This window comes from Cololabis saira, chromosome 12 (genome assembly GCF_033807715.1).
Source record: "Cololabis saira isolate AMF1-May2022 chromosome 12, fColSai1.1, whole genome shotgun sequence".
Classification (NCBI taxonomy): Eukaryota; Metazoa; Chordata; class Actinopteri; order Beloniformes; family Belonidae; genus Cololabis; species Cololabis saira.
The window spans coordinates 47,101,986-47,122,942 of record NC_084598.1 but is presented as its reverse complement, the minus strand read 5'-3'; the positions used below and the strand labels follow the sequence as shown (position 1 = coordinate 47,122,942).

Genomic DNA, 20,957 nt, shown 5'->3' with positions numbered 1-20,957 from the left:
GGTACCAGAACCTGGACCGGTACCTTGCAGGGCTCCCGGGTACCAGAACCGTGACGGTACCTTGCAGGGCTCCCGGGGTACCAGAACCGTGACCGGTACCTTGCAGGGCTCCCGGGTACCAGAACCGTGATGGTACCTTGCAGGGCTCCCGGGGTACCAGAACCTGGACCGGTACCTTGCTGGGCTCCCGGGTACCAGAACCGTGACGGTACCTTGCAGGGCTCCCGGGGTACCAGAACCTAGACCGGTACCTTGCAGGGCTCCTGTGGAACCAGAACCTGGACCGGTACCTTGCAGGGCTCCCGGGTACCAGAACCTAGACCGGTACCTTGCAGGGCTCCCATGGAACCAGAACCTAGACCGGTACCTTGCAGGGCTCCCGGGGTACCAGAACCGTGACGGTACCTTGCAGGGCTCCCGGGTACCAGAACCGTGACGGTACCTTGCAGGGCTCCCGGGGGACCAGAACCGTGACGGTACCTTGCAGGGCTCCCATGTACCAGAACCTGGACCGGTACCTTGCAGGGCTCCCGTGTACCAGAACCTGGACCGGTACCTTGCAGGGCTCCCGGGGTACCAGAACCGTGACCGGTACCTTGCAGGGCTCCCGGGGTACCAGAACCTAGACCGGTACCTTGCAGGGCTCCCGGGGTACCAGAACCGTGACCGGTACCTTGCAGGGCTCCCGTGGTACCAGAACCGTGACCGGTACCTTGCAGGGCTCCCGTGGTACCAGAACCTGGACCGGTACCTTGCAGGGCTCCCGTGTACCAGAACCGTGACGGTACCTTGCAGGGCTCCCGTGTACCAGAACCGTGACCGGTACCTTGCAGGGCTCCCGGGGTACCAGAACCTAGACCGGTACCTTGCAGGGCTCCCGTGGAACCAGAACCTAGACCGGTACCTTGCAGGGCTCCCGGGTACCAGAACCTGGACCGGTACCTTGCAGGGCTCCCGTGGAACCAGAACCGTGACAGTACCTTGCAGGGCTCCCGGGGTACCAGAACCTAGACCGGTACCTTGCAGGGTTCCCGGGGGACCAGAACCGTGACGGTACCTTGCAGGGCTCCCGGGGGACCAGAACCTGGACCGGTACCTTGCAGGGCTCCCGTGGAACCAGAACCGTGACGGTACCTTGCAGGGCTCCTGGGGGACCAGAACCTAGACCGGTACCTTGCAGGGCTCCCGTGGAACCAGAACCGTGACTGTACCTTGCAGGGCTCCTGGGGGACCAGAACCTAGACCGGTACCTTGCAGGGCTCCCGTGGAACCAGAACCGTGACTGTACCTTGCAGGGCTCCTGGGGGACCAGAACCTGGACCGGTACCTTGCAGGGCTCCCGGGGTACCAGAACCTAGACCGGTACCTTGCAGGGCTCCCGTGGAACCAGAACCGTGACGGTACCTTGCAGGGCTCCCGGGGTACCAGAACCGTGACCGGTACCTTGCAGGGCTCCCGGTACCAGAACCGTGACCGGTACCTTGCAGGGCTCCTGGGTACCAGAACCGTGACCGGTACCTTGCAGGGCTCCCGGGGGACCAGAACCGTGACGGTACCTTGCAGGGCTCCCGGGTACCAGAACCGTGACGGTACCTTGCAGGGCTCCCGTGGAACCAGAACCGTGACGGTACCTTGCAGGGCTCCTGGGTACCAGAACCTGGACCGGTACCTTGCAGGGCTCCCGGGTACCAGAACCGTGACGGTACCTTGCAGGGCTCCCGTGGGACCAGAACCTGGACCGGTACCTTGCAGGGCTCCCGGGTACCAGAACCTGGACCGGTACCTTGCAGGGCTCCCGGGTACCAGAACCGTGACGGTACCTTGCAGGGCTCCTGGGTACCAGAACCGTGACGGTACCTTGCAGGGCTCCCGTGGAACCAGAACCTGGACCGGTACCTTGCAAGGCTCCCGGGGGACCAGAACCTGGACCGGTACCTTGCAGGGCTCCCGGGTACCAGAACCTAGACCGGTACCTTGCAGGGCTCCCGGGTACCAGAACCGTGACGGTACCTTGCAGGGCTCCTGGGTACCAGAACCGTGACGGTACCTTGCAGGGCTCCCGTGGAACCAGAACCGTGACCGGTACCTTGCAGGGCTCCCGTGGAACCAGAACCGTGACCGGTACCTTGCAGGGCTCCCGTGGAACCAGAACCGTGACGGTACCTTGCAGGGCTCCCGGGTACCAGAACCTGGACCGGTACCTTGCAGGGCTCCCGGGTACCAGAACCTGGACCGGTACCTTGCAGGGCTCCCGGTAGGGATGGGAATTGATAAGATTTTTTCGATTCCAATTCCATTTTCGATTCTGCTTAACGATTCAATTCTTTATCGATTCTCATTTGGAGGAAAGAAGAAGAAACAATCTTAGTATCAACTTTGTTTTAATAAAACAAAGTTGATACTAAAATTCCTCCTCGATGGTGCCAGGGGGTCCCCACAAAATGATTTGTAATATACAGTAAAATATGTATTTAATATGAAATAATAATAATAAAATAAATATTCTTCTGTAGAAATTAACTAAAGCAAGAATTATGGTTCCGCGTTAAATCGACGCAGAGCCTACGGCGTAGGGTGCGCCGTACGGTGCGTGTCGCTGCGTACCCTACGCCGTAGGCTCTGCGTTGGTGTAACGCGGAACCATAAATCAGCCTTACCACACGCCGGCTGACTCCGCGCTCCCAGCGCATCAGCCGGCCGAGTCCTAACAGTTTCCCCCCTTTGTTGAAATGTCCACATTGCAAGTATTGTCGCCCTGTTGTCGTCCTTTTTGGTAAAATGTAGCCAAACTTTCGAGCGTTTATGCCGCTTTGTCCCCGTGTTTTCCTGCTGGGCGCGAATGCGCACGTTGCGCAACGTGCTTGGTGACATCATTCGCGCCCACTGGAATCGATAAGGGAATCGTTTGTGAAAAAGGCAAACGATTCCAAGGAATTGAAACACTGGGAACCGGTTCTCAACAAGAACTGGTTCTCGATTCCCATCCCTAGCTCCCGGGGGTACCAGACCCGTGGTACCAGTACCTTGCAGGGTTTCCCGCGGTACCAGTACCTTGCAGGGCTCCCGGGGTACCAGACCCGTGGTACCAGTACCTTGCAGGGTTCCCGCGGTACCAGTACCTTGCAGGGCTCCCGCGGCGTCAGGCTCTCGGGCCTCTCCCAGCAGCGCGTGGACAGGTTCAGGATGGCGGTGGCCGCCATGTGCGCCGCCTCGGCGTCCTGGCTGTAGTCGTAGCTGCTGGAGGACAAGCTGCCCTTGAATCCTCCAGACACGCTGTTGCTCGGAGACGACGCCTTCGGGAACGGCTTCGCTGCAGAGAGACGGGAAGAACCGGTTTACAGATAAAAAACATTCATCAGGCTTTAGCCTCAATCCTGGGCTTTTATTTTAGTGTAAAAATGTAAAAGTGAAATTAGAACAACTAATCATTGAGCATCACTCAAAGAATACGCCCTCTACTGACCAGCTAGCGCCCTCTACTGACCAGCTAGCGCCCTCTACTGACCAGCTAGCGCCCTCTACTGACTAGGAATGGGTGATATTTTACCGTTCACGATAAACCGTTAAAAAAATTCCCCACGGTAAGAATTTGTATCTCACTGTAAAAACGATAAATTCCCGTTGATGACGTTTTTGTGTAAAGCTGATTTACTGTTCTGCGTTAAATCGATGAAGAGCCTACGGCGTAGGTTACGCGGCGACACGCAACGTAGGCCTACAGGAAGGAAGGAAGGAAGGAAGGAAGGAAGGAAGGAAGGAAGGAAGGAAGGAAGGAAGGAGGGAAGGAAGGAAGGAAGGAAGGAAGGAAGGAAGGAAGGAAGGAAGGAAGGAAGGAAGGAAGGAAGGAAGGAAGGAAGGAAGGAAGGAAGGAAGGAAGGAAGGAAGGAAGGAAGGAATGAGCCAGAAAGAAAGAAAGAAAGAAAGAAAGAAAGAAAGAAAGAAAGAAAGAAAGAAAGAAAGAAAGGAGCCTAAAAAAAGAAAGAAAGAAAGAAAGGAGCCTAAAAAAGAAAGAAAGAAAGAAAGAAAGAAAGGAGCCTAAAAAAGAAAGAAAGAAAGAAAGAAAGAAAGAAAGAAAGAAAGAAAGAGAAAAAAGAAAGAAAGAAAGAAAGAAAGAAAGAAAGAAAGAAAGAAAGAAAGAAAGAAAGAAAGAAAGAAAGAAAGAAAGAAAGAAAGAAAGAAAGAAAGAAAGAAAGAAAGAAAGAAAGAAAGATAAATTCCCGTTGATACGTGTTTGTGTAACAAACATGGCGAATCATTCCAGTTTTGCAGTGCAGGTCTAACTCATTTAATTGGTTTTTATTAATTCAATTTAATTGGTGTAGTTTAGTAGCATTTAGTATCTTTTAGAGCAGTGTTTTGGCTCCAAAGACTGAATGTGGTGATAGATTTATAGTTACAAAGATGGAGTTGAATTGGTATTTTTTTATCGTCATTTTTATCGTTATCAGGATAAATGCCAGAAATTATTACATTTTTTAGTCAATACCGCCCATCCCTACTCCTGACCAGCTAGCTCCTCTACTGACCAGCTAGCTCCCTCTACTGACCAGCTAGCTCCCTCTACTGACCAGCTAGCTCCCTCTACTGACCAGCTAGCTCCTCTACTGACCAGCTAGCTCCCTCTACTGACCAGCTAGCTCCTCTACTGACCAGCTAGCTCCTCTACTGACCAGCTAGCTCCTTTACTGACCTGCTAGCTCTTCTACTGACAAGCTAGCTCCCTCTACTGACCAGCTAGCTCCCTCTACTGACCAGCTAGCTCCTCTACTGACCAGCTAGCTCCCTCTACTGACCAGCTAGCTCCCTCTACTGACCAGCTAGCTCCTCTACTGACCAGCTAGCTCCTCTACTGAAATTAATTCCGGTCTTTCTGCGCTGCTCGTTCCCTGATTGGTTCGCTTGGTAGCAACGCATTTCCGGTTCCGGTTCGTGAAGCAGTCGTGAACTTTCAGCCTCTTTTCTTCGTGTGTGTGTGTGATTTTTTTTTGGGTTGTTTTGGTTTTTTGCACAATAGTTGTCCTTATCTCTCTGATTCACGGTGACCGGAAAAGCCTGAAGCTAAACAAAGTATCAACTAGCGCTCTGGGGGGTTTAGCACCGCGGAGAAATGGAGTGACGGAGAAGTCCGAAAGTTCACGACGGATTCACGGCAACGGCGTCGCGGCAACGGCGTCGCGGCAACGGCGTCGCGGCAATGGCGTCGCGGCAACGGCGTCGCGGCAATGGCGTCGCGGCAACGGCGTCGCGGCAACGGCGTCGCGGCAACGGCGTCGCGGCAACGGCGTCGCGGCAACGGCGTCGCGGCAACGGCGTCGCGGCAACGGCGTCGCGGCAACGGCGTCGCGGCAACGGCGTCGCGGCAACGGCGTGACGGCAACGGTGTAGGCTCTGCGTTGGTTTAACGCAGAACCTTAAACGCTGTGGAACCAGAACCAGCGGAGGACGAAGCGCCATCCTTACGCTTGAAGGCCTTGGGCGAGGAGTCGGCGGTGCCGGGGCTCTTCGGCGCGATCATCCTCTTGCCGAACACCTGGACGTCGAAGCTGGCGTAGTCGAAGGAAACCTTGGAGTACTTCTCCAGCTCCTTGGCTAGGTTAGCCCGCGGCGTGGTGGTGACGGCGTTGGGCCGGTAGCTGCCGTACTGGGGGATTTCCAGCTGCTTCACGAAGCACATGGGCCTGGAGGGGAGGGGGCAGTTACCCATCATGCCTCGGGAGGACCCGCGGGGGACGTGTCGGCGGCGCGGTGCTTACCTGAGGACTCGGTCGGAGTTGGACGACGGCTCGCTGGACGCAGCCTGCAAGTGCACCTGCTTGTCCTGGCTCTTGTTCAGCTTGGTGGCGGCGGCGATGGGACAGCCGGACAGGCTAACACCCGACACCCAGGAGACGTGACGTTAGTGATGGAAAACTCTCAGAAACACGTTAAACTACCGGTGGAACAGAGTCAGTGTGTGTTAGACGGTTTAGGAAACACGTTAAACTACCGGTGGAACAGAGTCAGTGTGTGTAAGACGGTTTAGGAGGCATTAATGAATAATTAGTGTTTTTTATAACCATCCCAATCAGAGGAAGTTGGAACAATATGCTTAAATCTACCGTATTGGCCTGAATATAAGACGACCCTGATTATAAGATGGTGTGTAAGTGTGTGTGTGTGTGTGTGTGCGTGTGTGTGAGTGTGTGTGTGAGTGTGAGTGTGTGTGAGTGTGAGTGTGCGTGTGTGTGTGTGTGTGTGTGTGAGTGTGTGTGTGAGTGTGTGTGTGAGTGTGAGTGTGAGTGTGAGTGAGTGTGAGTGTGAGTGTGTGTGTGTGTGTATGTGTATGTGTGTGTGTGTGTGTGCGTGCAAGTGTGTGTGTGTGTGTGCGTGCAAGTGTGTGTGTGTGTTTGTGTGTGTGTGTGTGTGTGTGCGTGCGTGCGTGCGAGTGCGTGCGTGCGTGCGAGTGCGTGCGTGCGTGCGTGCGTGCGTGTGTGTGTGCGAGTGCGAGTGTGTGAGTGTGTGTGTGTGTGTGTGCGTGTGTGCGTGTGTGCGTGTGTGCGTGCGTGTGCGCATGCATGTGTGTGTGTGTGTATTAACCTGCGGTGTGTGTTGCGGCTGCTGTTGACGTGTGTGTGTGCGAGTGCGCGTGTGTGTGTGTGCGTATGAAGTACTATTAGCGTCTTTAATAGAGGAGCCGCGCGCAGCAGCGTGTGTGTGCACGCGTGAATAACATAGAGAATTTTGTGTGACACGTGCGTGCGTGCGTGCATTGTTACGTACGCAGACTACATCACGCGTAACAAGAAGCTGCGTGCTACACTAACAGCGTGTGCACGTCTGTCTGTCAGTGTTAGAAGATTTCTTTTACGCGATCACACACACGTGCGTCCGCATTCTCTGACTGTTCGCAACCGGAAGTACATTTCCTGTGTGCGAGCGCGCGTGTGTGTATTAACCTGCGGTGTGTGTTGCGGTTTCTGTTGACATGTGTGTGTGTGTGTGTGTGTGTGTGCGTGCGTGCGTGCATGCGTGCGTGCAAGCGTGTGTGTATTAACCTGCGGTGTGTGTTGCGGTTTCTGTTGACGTGTGTGTGTGTGTGTGTGAGTGTGTGAGTGTGCGTGAGTGCATGTGCGTGTGTGTATTAACCTGCGGTGTGTGTTGCGGTTTCTGTTGACGTGTGCGTGTGTGTGTGTGTGTGTGTGTGTGTGTGTGTGTGTGTGTGTGTGTGTGAGTGTGCGTGAGTGCATGTGCGTGTGTGTATTAACCTGCGGTGTGTGTTGCGGTTGCTGTTCACGTGTCCCTGGCCGGTGCAGCCGGGCGTCGGACACTTCAGCACGTTCTCGTGCATGGCCAGGACTAGAACATAGAGGTTAGGGTTAGCGTTAGCGTTAGTTCCAGCGTTAGCTCCAGCGTTAGCTCCAGTTTTAGCTCCAGCATTAGCTCGGTTAGCAGAGGCTACGGAGGCGGCTGTTACGACGACAACGGCTGCTCAGTCAGAGCCGGACCTCACGGGGGCCCAGTTCGCCCTCGGGCCCCACGGGGCCCCCAGCTCATAAGGTCAACAGATATCATCCGTTTTTTGATCGGAAAGGCTTTTTCTTCCAAATTTGAGTTTATAGTCATGACAAACCTTTTTCTTCTTCAGATCTACCTAAAACATGCCGGCTCAGTTAGCCTTAGCTAAATGTATGCTAGCTTTCCTGTTTTCTCATTAAAGTTTAACACATTAATTCAGCACCGTAGCTCGTCTGAAAGGATCCAACACACTGTTAGCATCTGCTCTACCGACCCAGACGCCCCGTGTTCCCCGGTTCTGGTTCTGGTTCTGGTTCTGGTTCTGGTACTCACTCTCTGGGGGGATCCGGTCTTTGTGAGGACACCCAGACAGGCTGCGGTGATGAGGGTACAACCCGGTCACATGACCCGTCCCATCACACCCGGGGGTGGGACACTTCACCTCCTTCTTGTCTGGATGGGAGACAGAGAGGGGGGGGGGGGGGGGGGGGGGGCAGTGGGGGGGGGTTTACTGCTAGTGAACTGCTAGCAATAGTCTTAGCATTAGTATTAGCCTCAGCTGAGATCTGAGGCAGCATTTGACTGCCGGCTGTAGCACCACGACATGATCGCAGAGAAGATAAATTATTGACTTGTTTTGGTTCCTGTGGGTTTTTATAGACGGTGTGGAAACAGGAAGGCTGGTGTAGGGTCCCGCTAACGGAACGGCTAACGGAACCGCTAACGGGACCGCTAACGGGACCGCTAACGGGACCGCTAACAGAACCGCTAATGGGACCGCTAACAGGACCGCTAACGGGACAGCTAACAGTATCGCTAACAGAACCGCTAACGGGGCCGCTAACAGTATCGCTAACAGAACCGCTAACGGGGCCACTAACGGTGTGTGTGGTGTGGGATGTGTGTATATATGTGTGTGTGTGTGTATAAGGGGGGAGTATTTAATATATATGACATATTTATATATAATAATTAATATATTAATATATATATATATATATATATATATATATATATATATATATATATATATATATATATATATATATATATATATATATATATATATATATATATATTTATATATATATATATACATATATATCCCATGAACGTGTTCCCAGCAGGACTGGGGATCATCTAAGGTCAAAAGGTCAGGGTTCAGATTTCTCCATTTTCCAGGTTATACTATATGAAGTCTGTACTGACTGGGTCATGTGACCAGTTCTGGGTCAGTCTAATCAGTCAACAGCTGAGCTCTGGTTGCTAGGGGCAACAAAAACCTGGAAATGAGGAAGGTTCCGGACTGGCTGTGAGAAAACCCCAGCTTTCCTCAAATAACTCTGATTTGTGAGAAAACCATAGCTCCTAGCAGAAAAACAAAGACATCGTGAGAGAGACAGAACCCGGCAGATTCTGACAATCTTAATTTTATTCAGATATTCCTTAAAATGTGTTAGTAACGGCAGTTCGAAAACAAAAATGAGATTTTTTTGAAGAAAACTTTTTTTTACATTGCAGTCAATGGAGACAGAGGCAGGAATTGTCGCCGCTTTAGCCATCGCCATTTAAATTTTGTGCATACCCCGCCTGTCAAAGTCACATTTTATGAATCCCAACACCTATGTCTACATTCTGACCAAAAATTATTTGTCCAGCTTTTACGGTTTGGCCGTGAGCTCGAGTTACAAATAAAAATTATGTTCATTTTTTGAATGTTTCGCTCACTCTAAACAATTAGAACTTCACTCTAGATTTGACAAAAAAGTGATTTCCAGTCCTCGGTTGAGGGCTCATATCTTGAAAACTGTACATTTTAGGAAAAAACTGTTTTAGGTTTGGAGAGAGAAGAGAAGTTTTCCTCCGTTTTGAAGTTTGAATGACAGTCCTACGTGCAAGTATGAGAAAGATACGTGACTCAGAAAAAAGGTGAATTTGGAGTTTTTCCAACCTCCTCCCATCCACAGTGTGACATTCTGCCCCATTCACTTACATGGGAAAATCTCCCCATTAGTTTGGAAATTTGGAAATGTTTTTGCACTTCGTGCAAAAACTATTTGTGCCATCACTCTGAAAATCCACAGGACTGTAGTTAAATTCAGGGCCTACAACTTTCTAAATTGGTTCATAATTTTTCGAGTAACTGTGTGCGAGTGGTGAGGCCCCAAACTTCTCCCAATGCATTCCGGATGGCGCTAAAAGCGCACGTTTTTGCATGTTGCGCAAAAACGTGCACGCCAATCGCTAATAAAAGTCATAGCACACGATTCCCGCTTAAGGCGCACATTTTTACGTTTTTACTTTTCGCGTTTTCTCAAAGCTGTAGGAGGAGTAGCGAACCGAAGTTTTGTCCGGAAAATGAATAATAAACCCGCAGAATAACATGCAACACTATTGCATAGCTTTGGAGGAGTCGTGCCTCTTGCTGCAGCCGTGGCACTAACAAGTCAATAAATAAGGCCCCTACCTTTGCTGTAGCTAGTGTGGCGGCGGGGCATCCCGGCCTCGCAGGCCTTGCCCGGGGAGGCGTAGGGCTGGTAGTCCGGCGAGCTGCGGGGCGTGGTCCCCGGCGAGGCCCCCGGCGTGGCCCCCGGCGAGGCCCCCGGAGAGACCCCCGGAGAGGCCCCCAGCGAGGCCCCCAGCGAGGCCCCCGGCGAGGCCCCCTGCACCTCCTCGGCCTTCAGGGCGATGGCCTGCTCCAGCAGGCCCAGGTTCCCCCGGGTCATGTCCCAGTTCTCAGAGTCGTCGGTGACCCCTGACCCCTCCGAGGCCCGGTCATGCTCCTCCTCTTCCTCCTCCTCCTCCTCTTCCTCCTCCTCCTCCTCATCTTCCTCTTCCTCCTCCTCTTCCTCTTCCTCCTCGTCGTCATCCTCAGACCGGACTTCTATCACCACCGTGCTCGGAGAGGCCTTGCTGGAGTCCTCCTCCTCCTCTTCTACCTGTTGGGCCACAGTTAATTATGTGATTATGTGATAATATGAACAGTGGAGGCCGAGCGAGCGTCGGCGACAAAATCAATTCCATTGCTTTATTTTCTATTGGACTGTCCTAACTGGCCGCAGCGACGCAGCGTTTTGAGCTGAACATTTGTCGGATGCCCTGCTGCTATTCTCTTCCTGTCAGTCGCGTTGAAAGCCGGTTGAAAGCCGGTTGAAAGCAGGTTGAAAGCCGGTTGAAAGCCGGTTGAAAGCCGATTGAAAGCAGGTTGAAAGCCGGTTGAAAGCAGGTTGAAAGCCGGTTGAAAGCCGGTTGAAAGCCGGTTGAAAGCAGGTTGAAAGCAGGTTGAAAGGCGGTTGAAAGGCGGTTGAAAGCCGGTTGAAAGCCGGTTGAAAGCCGGTTGAAAGCCGGTTGAAAGCCGGTTGAAAGCAGGTTGAAAGCCGGTTGAAAGCCGGTTGAAAGCCGGTTGAAAGCAGGTTGAAAGCCGGTTGAAAGCCGGTTGAAAGACGGTTGAAAGCCGGTTGAAAGCAGGTTGAAAGCCGGTTGAAAGCCGGTTGAAAGACGGTTGAAAGCAGGTTGAAAGCAGGTTGAAAGCAGGTTGGAAGCCGGTTGAAACCCGGTTGAAAGCAGGTTGAAAGACGGTTGAAAGCCGGTTGAAAGCAGGTTGAAAGCCGGTTGAAAGCCGGTTGAAAGCCGGTTGAAAGCCGGTTGAAAGACGGTTGAAAGCAGGTTGAAAGACGGTTGAAAGCAGGTTGAAAGCAGGTTGAAAGCCGGTTGAAAGCCGGTTGAAAGCAGGTTGAAAGCCGGTTGAAAGCCGGTTGAAAGCCGGTTGAAAGCAGGTTGAAAGCAGGTTGAAAGCCGGTTGAAAGCCGGTTGAAAGCCGGTTGAAAGCCGGTTGAAAGCGCTGTATGAAACAGTCACGGATGAGGAACGGCTGATCTTTTCTACTAAACCCCCCCCCACACACACACACACTAAACTCGGTCATAAAACCCCCGAGCCAGTTTGAGTCATGTGACACACACACACACACACACACACACACACACACACACACACACACACACACACACACACACACACACACACACACACACAAATACTGACACACACACACACACACACACACACACACACACAGACACACACATACTGACACACACACACACACTGACACACACACACACACACACATACTGACACACACACACACACACATACTGAAACACACACACACACATACTGACACACACACACACACACACACACACACACACACACACACACACACACACACACACACACACACTCACACACACACACACACACACACACACACATACTGACACACACACACACACACATACTAACACACACACACACACATACTGAAACACACACACACACACACACATACTGAAACACACACACACACACACACACACACACACACACACACGTGGATGATCGGAAGTTTTGCGTTTACGTTAGTTAGTTGTTGTTTTTGTGTAGTTTAGCCATCAGAATTTATCCAAAGTGTTATTTTACCATCTTTTTAACACTCGTGTAAATAAATTCTGATTAATTTGAATGAGAGAAGTTGTTTGTTCTTATTTTACACATATTTGTAAAACTGCTGGTTTAAAGGCCTGAGCTCGGACTCTCTCCTCCCTCCACTGTTATTCTGTAGAATAATTCACCTTAGACTGATTCTGCTGTTTACTTCTCATTTTCCTGATTACGTCAGGTGGTGCCCCGTTTTGATTAAGTCATTTTGATAATTCAATTTGATAAATAATCTATTTTATTAATTATTAGGGCCTGAGCACTTACGTGCGAAGGCCCTATTGTATCTGTAGGAATTCTTTTTCTTCTTATTATTATTGTTCTGATGAAATGAGGGCCTTTTTTCCACCTAAACGTGCCCAAAAAGTCACCAAATTTTGCACCAAGCCAGGCCTGGTGATAAATGTGATATTTCATGGTTTGCATTAATGGGCGTGGCCTAACGGCTCAACAGCGCCCCCTAGAATACTTTTCTCTGCCATAACTTTTGAACGGGTTGTGATAAAGACATGTGGGTGGTGTCATCGGACTCGATTTTGAGTACTTGACCTTCATTGGTGCAAATTAGCCCCTCCCCTTCTCCTGATTGGTCGATATTTCATAGTTCCTATTTCCGGCCATAACTTTTGAATGGTTTGATATAAAGAGTCGTGGGTGGTGTCATCGGACTTAGTTTTGAATCCCTTGACCATAATTGGTGTGAATAAGCCCCGCCCCCTCTTATGATTGGTCGATATTTGATATAAAGGTTGACATAAAGAGTCGTGGTGGTGTCATCGGACTTAGTTTTGAGTCCTTGATCTTAATTGGTGCAAATTGCACGCGCGAGGGCCCGTTCATCGCTGCTTGCAGCTTTAACTGAGGATTGTTAATAACTCTTGGATAACTGAACCAGATAACAACGTACCACTTCACTGTCCTCCTTCTCCTGCCTCTCATCCTCCTCTTCCTCTCTCTCCTCTTCGTCCTCCTCTTCCTCGGCTCGGACCTTTTCCTCCCTGAGTGACACGACGGCGGCTTCAGATCCCTGAGTAGACGGACTCATGTCGTACGGCGTCCCCACTTCTCCTCCTCCGTCCTGTTCTTCCTCTTCCTCCTCTTCCTCCTCCTCCTCCTCCTCTTCCTCCGGCCGCCGTTTGGACTCTTTGTTCTGAAGGTTGTAGTCTCCGCTCGTGTACTGGTGGTCCGAGTTCTCCTGCCTCATGATCCGTCTTCCTAACTCTCTCTCTTCCACAGCCGTCACTTCCTGTTCCTCTTCTTCTTCCTCTTCTTCTTCTTCTTCTTCCTCGTCTTCGTCTGCCTCGTCTTCCTCGTCGTCTCTCTGCTCGTCCACAGTCACCACAGTCTCCTCTGCAGTAGGATCTGACGGCTGGTCCTCCTCCTCCTCCTCCTCCTCCTCTTCCTCGGCCCTCGTCTCTGGAGTCTTGTCTGGATGATCGCCGGCCGGTTGTGGTTCTGGTTCCGGTTCTGGTTCTGGTTCTGGTTCCACCTGGGAACCTGGTTTGTTCTCGGTCTCTGAGACGCTTCGGTTCTCGGCGTCGCCGTCTGGAAGAACGGATATCTCTGTCTCTTCAGTCGTCTCTAGTGAGCAGACCGCTGCAGAGGGAGAAGAAGAAGAAGAAACTGTTTAACACATGAGATTACCAAGGAGTCGGAGTGGCCTAACGTGCTAAGTAGCGTTAGCCGCAAAGAAGTTAGGAGTCCTTGCTCGCTCCCGTGTCGGCTTCGCTGTTGGCTGCAGTAACCCCGGCGGCCAATGATCTGATTGGTTGTTAACTGTGGTATAATGATCTGATTGGTTGTTAACTGTGGTATAATGATCTGATTGGTTGTTAACTGTGGTATAATGATCTGATTGGTTGTTAACTATGGTATAATGATCTGATTGGTTGTTAACTGTGGTATAATGATCTGATTGGTTGTTAACTGTGGTATAATGATCTGATTGGTTGTTAACTGTGGTATAATGATCTGATTGGTTGTTAACTGTGGTATAATGATCTGATTGGTTGTTAACTGTGCTATAATGATCTGATTGGTTGTTAACTGTGGTATAATGATCTGATTGGTTGTTAACTGTGCTATAATGATCTGATTGGTTGTTAACTGTGGTATAATGATCTGATTGGTTGTTAACTGTGGTATAATGATCTGATTGGTTGTTAACTGGAACAGCAGCTTTCCAACCATTGGTTGGAAAGCTGCAAAAGTCATACCACTACCCAAAAACAAGAAGGACATGTTTTCAGGCGCTAATAGCCGTCCTATCAGCATTCTTCCAGTGCTAAGCAAGCTCATGGAGAGAATTGTGTTTGACCAGATGTCATTGTATTTTTCTATTAACAAACTAAACTCTGAATTTCAACATGCTTACAAAAAAGATCACTCCACGAGTACTGCCTTAATGCAGATGACCGATCAGTGGATGAGTGAGATAGACAAGAAAAGGATTGTGGGTGCTGTTCTTCTCGATTTTAGTGCGGCATTTGACTTGATTGATCACAAAATGCTCTTAAGGAAACTGGCTGCTTATGGTTTTAATAAGGGGACTCTTAATTGGATGCGGAGCTATCTATCAAATAGAACACAAACTGTCTACTTTAATGGTAGTTGTTCTGCAGTAAAGGCAGTACTGTGTGGAGTCCCACAGGGAAGTTGTTTGGGTCCATTGCTCTATTCTATTTTTACCAATGATATGCCACTTGTCCTCAGTAAAGCTAGTATAGCCATGTTTGCCGATGACTCCACAGTCTATATGTCATCAAACAAGATGGATGAGCTGAATGTGTTGCTGGAAAATGACCTGAAATCAATTTTGGCATGGGTAACCGAAAACAAATTGATTTTAAATGTAGTAAAAACTAAATGCATTGTTTTTGGCTCAAACCATGCTTTAAAAAGCCAAAACCAATTAAAAATATCCATGAACGGCAGGTGTATAGAACAGGTCACTGAAGCTAAACTTCTTGGAATACTTCTTGATGAACATCTGTCGTGGCAGATTCACACAGACAAGATAACAGGCAAAATGGGGAAAGGTATATCCATGATTAGAAGATACTCCTCTTTATTAACACCAATTACACTCCGACAGGTTATTCAAACTTTGGTATTATCACACCTTGACTACTGCTCAGCTATCTGGTCAAGTGCAGCGAAAAAAAATATAAACAAACTTCAGATAGTGCAGAACAGAGCAGCTCGCCTTGCACTTGGGTGTTCTTTGAGAAAGGCTGTTGACCAAATGCATAGTGATCTTGCTTGGATGAAAGTAGAGGACAGATTAACACACAATTTACTAACATTATTCAGGAATATAACTGTGTCGAAACAACCAAACTGCCTGTACTCAAAAATAACCTTTTCCCAAAACAGACATGAGCACAGGACAAGACAAGTTAGCTGGGGTCATATTTCTATTCCATTACCAAGATCAAATGCAATGAAAAGAACTTGTATGTACAGGGCCATCTCACACTGGAACAGGTTGGCATTTACCATAACTAATGCAGCAAGCAGAGACAGTTTCAAAAAGCAACTAAAAAGGTTATTTTTGGGTACAGACACAAACAATGGTTAATATATATGTTTGATATACATTTTGTAATATACATTTCGTGATTTATTGTGTGGAAAATACAGCTCAATGTAGTTGCAGGTTGTGGTGATTGCCACTGCAGTGATGTAGCTGGTGTAATGATGTGGGTGGGATGAGGGGGGGGGGTTAATGGAGTGATGTAATTGTAATTACTTATGTATTTAGTTAAGTGTGTATATGTGTAGTTGTGCTGTTGTATGAATGTATTTTAATTTTAATGGACCCCAGGAAGACTAGTTGGCGTTTTGCGTCCGCTAATGGGGATCCAAAATAAAAAAACAAAAACTGTGGTATAATGATCTGATTGGTTATTAACTGTGGTATAATGATCTGATTGGTTGTTAACTGTGGTATAATGATCTGATTGGTTGTTAACTGTGGTATAATGATCTGATTGGTTGTTAACTGTGCTATAATGATCTGATTGGTTGTTAACTGTGGTATAATGATCTGATTGGTTGTTAACTGTGGTATAATGATCTGATTGGTTATTAACTGTGGTATAATGATCTGATTGGTTGTTAACTGTGCTATAATGAGCTTATACCATGGGTTCTATTCTAAAGCCTCATCACAGCAGATCATTCCACGTCAGGGAAGCAACAATGTTTCCATTGTTCTTCTTCTTCCGGCTCTCAACGAAGGCGGACGCTTTTCTGCTCCTCTCCCTTATCTATCTGCCCTGCTACTGCTTTTGTCCTGTCTCGTCTTCAGAGTCTCTTCTTTTCACTCCTCCCAAACTCTACAATCATGGAATTGATTAACTGGTCTCTCAGCACAACCAGAAGTCAGGGGGTAAGGGAGCCCTCCTGCCCCGATGGGATGTTTTTTACTGGATACACAATGGATTCCTACAAATACTGGAAACCGTTGTGTTTGGTGATTCTGTCTGTCGAGGACGTTGAAGATGCTTCATAATTGGATTTATGATAGCAGGATTTCTCCTGATCGGAGGAGGGGGATTCCTGGTCTACCGACAAACGCGTAAGTCGTCGACAGCTGTTCTGGTTCTTTCAGAGCTGCCGGACGTGGCTGAAGGATCAAGCAAGGTGATCAACACTCAGACTTTAACGTTGGTGGAGCAAAGCCGTAAACTGGATGATTCTTGAACAGAATCTCAGGCTGGCGGCGTCTTTGAGCTCATTGGTAAGATGGATAAGACCTTGGAGAAGTTGGAAGCTCGGCTTGGTGGGAATTGATCACAAATTTGTCTGTTTGGAGTCGCCATTGATGAACCAGAGACTGAAGTACTGAGTCTGTCTGTTTTCAATATAATTGTTGATTCTATAATCTGGCCTTGACAGGGCGGTTTGGCCGATCGCTCTGGTCACAATCTCCCTGGTGGAATGTAAACAAGGTGACTCTGCCCCCACTAACCCTCCCCTCTCAGGAACATCTGTGGACCTGTTTTCAGTCCCAGTAAACACACTCACGTTTGGTTGATTCTGTGGCTCCTCCTCCTTCGTTCTTCGTCTCCTCCTCTTCCTCGTCTCTCGTCTCCTCCGCCGAGTCTCCGTCCTCCTCCATCCGTCTGGACGGCTGGTTCTTCCTCTTCGCCGTGGACGTGTTTTCTTCGGCTTCGGCCTCTTCCAGCTTCCTCTTCTTCACGATGGGACAGCCGAGGACGCTGAGGACAGACAGACGCTAGGTGAAGCTAGGTGACGCTAGGTGAAGCTAGGGGATGCTAGGTGATGCTAGGTGATGCTAGGTGACACTAGGTGAAGCTAGGTGAAGCTAGGTGAAGCTATTGATGCTAGGAGAGGCTAGGTGAAGCTAGGTGACGCTAGGTGAAGCTAGGGGATGCTAGGTGACGCTAGGTGATGCTAGGTGACACTAGGTGAAGCTAGGTGAAGCTAGGTGAAGCTATTGATGCTAGGAGAGGCTAGGTGAAGCTAGGTGACGCTAGGTGAGGCTAGGTGACGCTAGGTGAAGCTAGGTGAAGCTAGGTGAAGCTATTGATGCTAGGAGAGGCTAGGTGACGCTAGGTGATGCTAGGAGAGGCTAGGTGACGCTAGGTGAAGCTAGGTGAAGCTAGGTGACGCTAGGTGAAGCTAGGTGATTCTAGGTGAAGCTAGGTGATGCTAGGTGAGGCTAGGTGACGCTAGGTGAAGCTAGGTGATTCTAGGTGACGCTAGGTGAAGCTAGGTGAAGCTAGGTGACGCTAGGTGAAGCTAGGTGATTCTAGGTGAAGCTAGGTGATGCTAGGTGAGGCTAGGTGAAGCTAGGTGATGCTAGGTGAAGCTAGGTGATGCTAGGTGAAGCTAGGTGATGCTAGGTGAGGCTAGGTGAAGCTAGGTGAAGCTAGGTGAAGCTAGGTGAAGCTAGGTGATGCTAGGTGATGCTAGGGGATGCTAGGTGAAGCTAGGTGATGCTAGGTGATGCTAGGTGAAGCTAGGTGAAGCTAGGTGATGCTAGGTGATGCTAGGTGAAGCTAGGTGACGCTAGGTGATGCTAGGTGAGGCTAGGTGAAGCTAGGTGATGCTAGGTGAAGCTAGGTGATGCTAGGAGAGGCAAGGGGACTGGCGCTGGACATGGCGACATGCAGCTGCAGTGTGTGAGAGTGATTGAGTGTTTTACGTGGGAAAGTTGAACAGCCTGTTTATTTGTAATACTGGCTGCTTTATTTTTTTGTAATTTTCATCATGGATTATTTTTTATTTCTCATCATGGATTATTTGATGGGTGTTTTTCTCCTGAACCTGTCTGCCATGGCTGCCTTGGCTGTCAATTTCCAAGAGAGCAACCGATCTTACAGGCTCAGTTACAGCCGTGATTTTCTTATCCACTGCAATAGTTCAGTGGTGTCGATCTCACTTGATGGCATTCCGCCAGAGATCCGGAGGAACCAGAATGGAGATTTTTGCCCGGACAGGCTGACATCGGCAGCAGCGAGGCAAACAACGCTCCACAGACCCGGAGCCTGTCAGCGCGTGACAGCGGTACGAACGAGGAAGCGAGGCCGGAGAGGAGGCGTCCGTCAGCGGCTGCGGAGACTCGGACTCCGCCGCTTACCACTTCCCTCGATTATCTTTGGTAACGTGCGGTCCTTGAGGAATAAAGTGGATGAACTTCAGGCGAATGTGAAGCATATCACAGACTATAAGAACGCCTGTGTGATCGCTCTAACTGAGACTTGGCTTAAAGATTATGATCAGAATAAGGATTTTGAAATTGACGGTTTTGGTCAGCCGTATAGGCTTGATCGTGACGCACAGATCTCCGGCAAATCACTGGGAGGGGGCGTGTGCTTGTATGTTAATTCTCGCTGGTGCAAGACTATCCAAATAAGAGAATCTGTATGTAGTCCCCACATTGAACTCTTATCTGTCTCACTGCGACCATTTTATCTGCCACGGGAAATTCCGCAGGTGTTCTTAACAGTGGTGTATATACATCCCAGAGCTAACATGGCAGAAGCAGCATCCACCATTGCTAAACTTGTGCACAGATTGCAAAGTATTTGTCCTGATGCCCCACATTTTATCCTTGGTGATTTTAACACTTGCAGCCTGAGTCAGCATCTTGGGCATCTGTACCAGTATGTTAAATGTTCAACACGACATGGTAAAACACTGGATTTGTGCTATGGCACTATAAAGGGGGCCTATAAATCTTTTCTACTTGCTCCACTTGGCTCTTCTGACCACAACTGTGTCCTGCTTGCTCCAGTTTACCAGCCAGTTCTTAAGAGGGGCAAAGTTGAGCGCAAAGAGGTTGCTTTGTGGACAGAGGATGCTGTTCGTGAACTGAATGGTTGCTTGCATAATACAAACTGGGATGTTTTTAAAGACACTTGTACCAGTTTAGATGAGCTGACCCATACTGTGGTGAGCTACATTACTTTTTGTGAGGAGATGATTATCCCTAGAAAGACAATTACAATCTATCCAAATAATAAGCCTTGGGTTAGTAAATCCCTCAAAAATGCCCTTAATAGGAAAAAAATAGCTTATCATCAGGGAGACATCGCAGAACAAAGGGAAGCCCAAAGGTTGGTCAGAAGTGAAATTAGGCTTGCCAAAATGAAGTACAAGAACAAGGTACAAGATGAACTGAGGAGTGGTGATTCTCGCTCTGCTTGGAAAGGAATCAAGTCTATGGTGGGAATCCAGGATAAGAAAAAAAGAGTGTCTTATGCTGATAAATCTGATCTTACCCTGGCAAAAGAACTAAATCAGTTCTATCTGAGATTTGACTCAAATGATTTTTCTGATGAACTGTCTGTATTCAGGGCTGCTCCAGTAAGCAGTCAGATTCAGATAGATGAAACCACTGTCTGGAGCACTTTTGAAAAGACCAACGCTAAGAAAAGTCATGGGCCTGATGGTATCAGTGGTCGACTACTTAAATGCTGTGCCCCATTCTTAAGTGGTATCTTCACATATATCTTTCAGTGGTCCTTGTCACTGAATAAAGTCCCCTCATTGTGGAAAGAGTCCATTATTGTCCCAGTGGCGAAGGTATCATCACCAAAGACACTGAATGATTATCGTCCTGTGGCCCTCACCTCAGTGGTGATGAAGAGTTTTGAGCGCATGGTGAAAAAAAGCTTGCTCTCTGTGACACAGATAATTCTTGATCCACTCCAATTTGCCTATCAACCCAGGAAAGGGGTGGAGGATGCTGTGGCAACACTGTTGAATTTTGTTGTCAGGCACCTGGAGGGTAGGAAAACACATGCACGCCTATGCTTTGCTGATTTTTCATCAGCTTTTAACTGCATGCAGCCTCATATTCTTGCTCAAAGGCTGTCAAAAATACCCAGCATTGATTTGGGAACCATATGTTGGTTAGTCGACTTTCTGACTATGAGGCCGCAGAGAACTCGTGTCAATGAAACCCTGTCTGATTCTCTGCTGTGTTCCACAGGCTCGCCCCAGGGGTGTGTCCTGTCACCTCTACTGTTCATGCTCTACACCAATGATTGTAAGAGCATGTTCGAGTCAAGGTTTATAATCAAATTTGCTGATGACTCCGTGATTGTCAGCCTCTTGCAGGACCAGGAGGTGGGCCATGGACCTGTCCTTGATTATTTTGTTAGATGGTGTGATAACTCCTACCTGCAACTCAATTTGTCAAAAACAAAGGACATGATTCTTGATTTTCGGAAGAATCCGCCTGTCACAACTCAAACCTTTCTTAAAGGCACAGCAGTGGAAGTTGTCAGCCAGTACAAGTATTTAGGCACCATCGTGGACAACAAACTGTCTTTTGGAATCAACTCAGACGCTATCTGTAGGAAGGCAAATCAAAGATTGTTTTATCTGAGAAAACTGAGGTGTTTTAACGTCGATAAGAAGCTTCTTAAAATGTTTTATTCATCTTTTATTGAGTCTATTTTAACTTTTGCTTTGATCTGCTG

The 20,957-nt window shown here is 48.8% G+C and overlaps 2 protein-coding genes across 5 annotated transcripts in view; one reads left to right on the top strand and one right to left on the bottom strand.

Moving 5' to 3' along the window:
- Positions 1-20,957, top strand: part of LOC133457541 (protein NLRC3-like) — a 549,537-nt gene that overhangs the window by 287,164 nt on the left and 241,416 nt on the right. The window lies entirely within an intron of this gene.
- LOC133457536 (myelin transcription factor 1-like) overlaps positions 1-20,957 on the bottom strand; it is a 61,557-nt gene that overhangs the window by 31,120 nt on the left and 9,480 nt on the right. For 3 of the 4 annotated variants that reach the window (XM_061736891.1, XM_061736893.1, XM_061736894.1), the window contains exons 5-12: positions 17,029-17,222; positions 12,905-13,593; positions 9,962-10,433; positions 7,828-7,947; positions 7,245-7,335; positions 5,754-5,867; positions 5,461-5,678; positions 3,120-3,310 (exon numbers count right to left, since the gene is read on the bottom strand). In XM_061736891.1, the coding sequence (XP_061592875.1) occupies positions 3,120-3,310; positions 5,461-5,678; positions 5,754-5,867; positions 7,245-7,335; positions 7,828-7,947; positions 9,962-10,433; positions 12,905-13,593; positions 17,029-17,222 (2,089 nt within the window). The remainder of the gene's footprint in view (positions 1-3,119; positions 3,311-5,460; positions 5,679-5,753; positions 5,868-7,244; positions 7,336-7,827; positions 7,948-9,961; positions 10,434-12,904; positions 13,594-17,028; positions 17,223-20,957) is intronic. The other variant, XM_061736892.1, reaches the window with a different exon arrangement.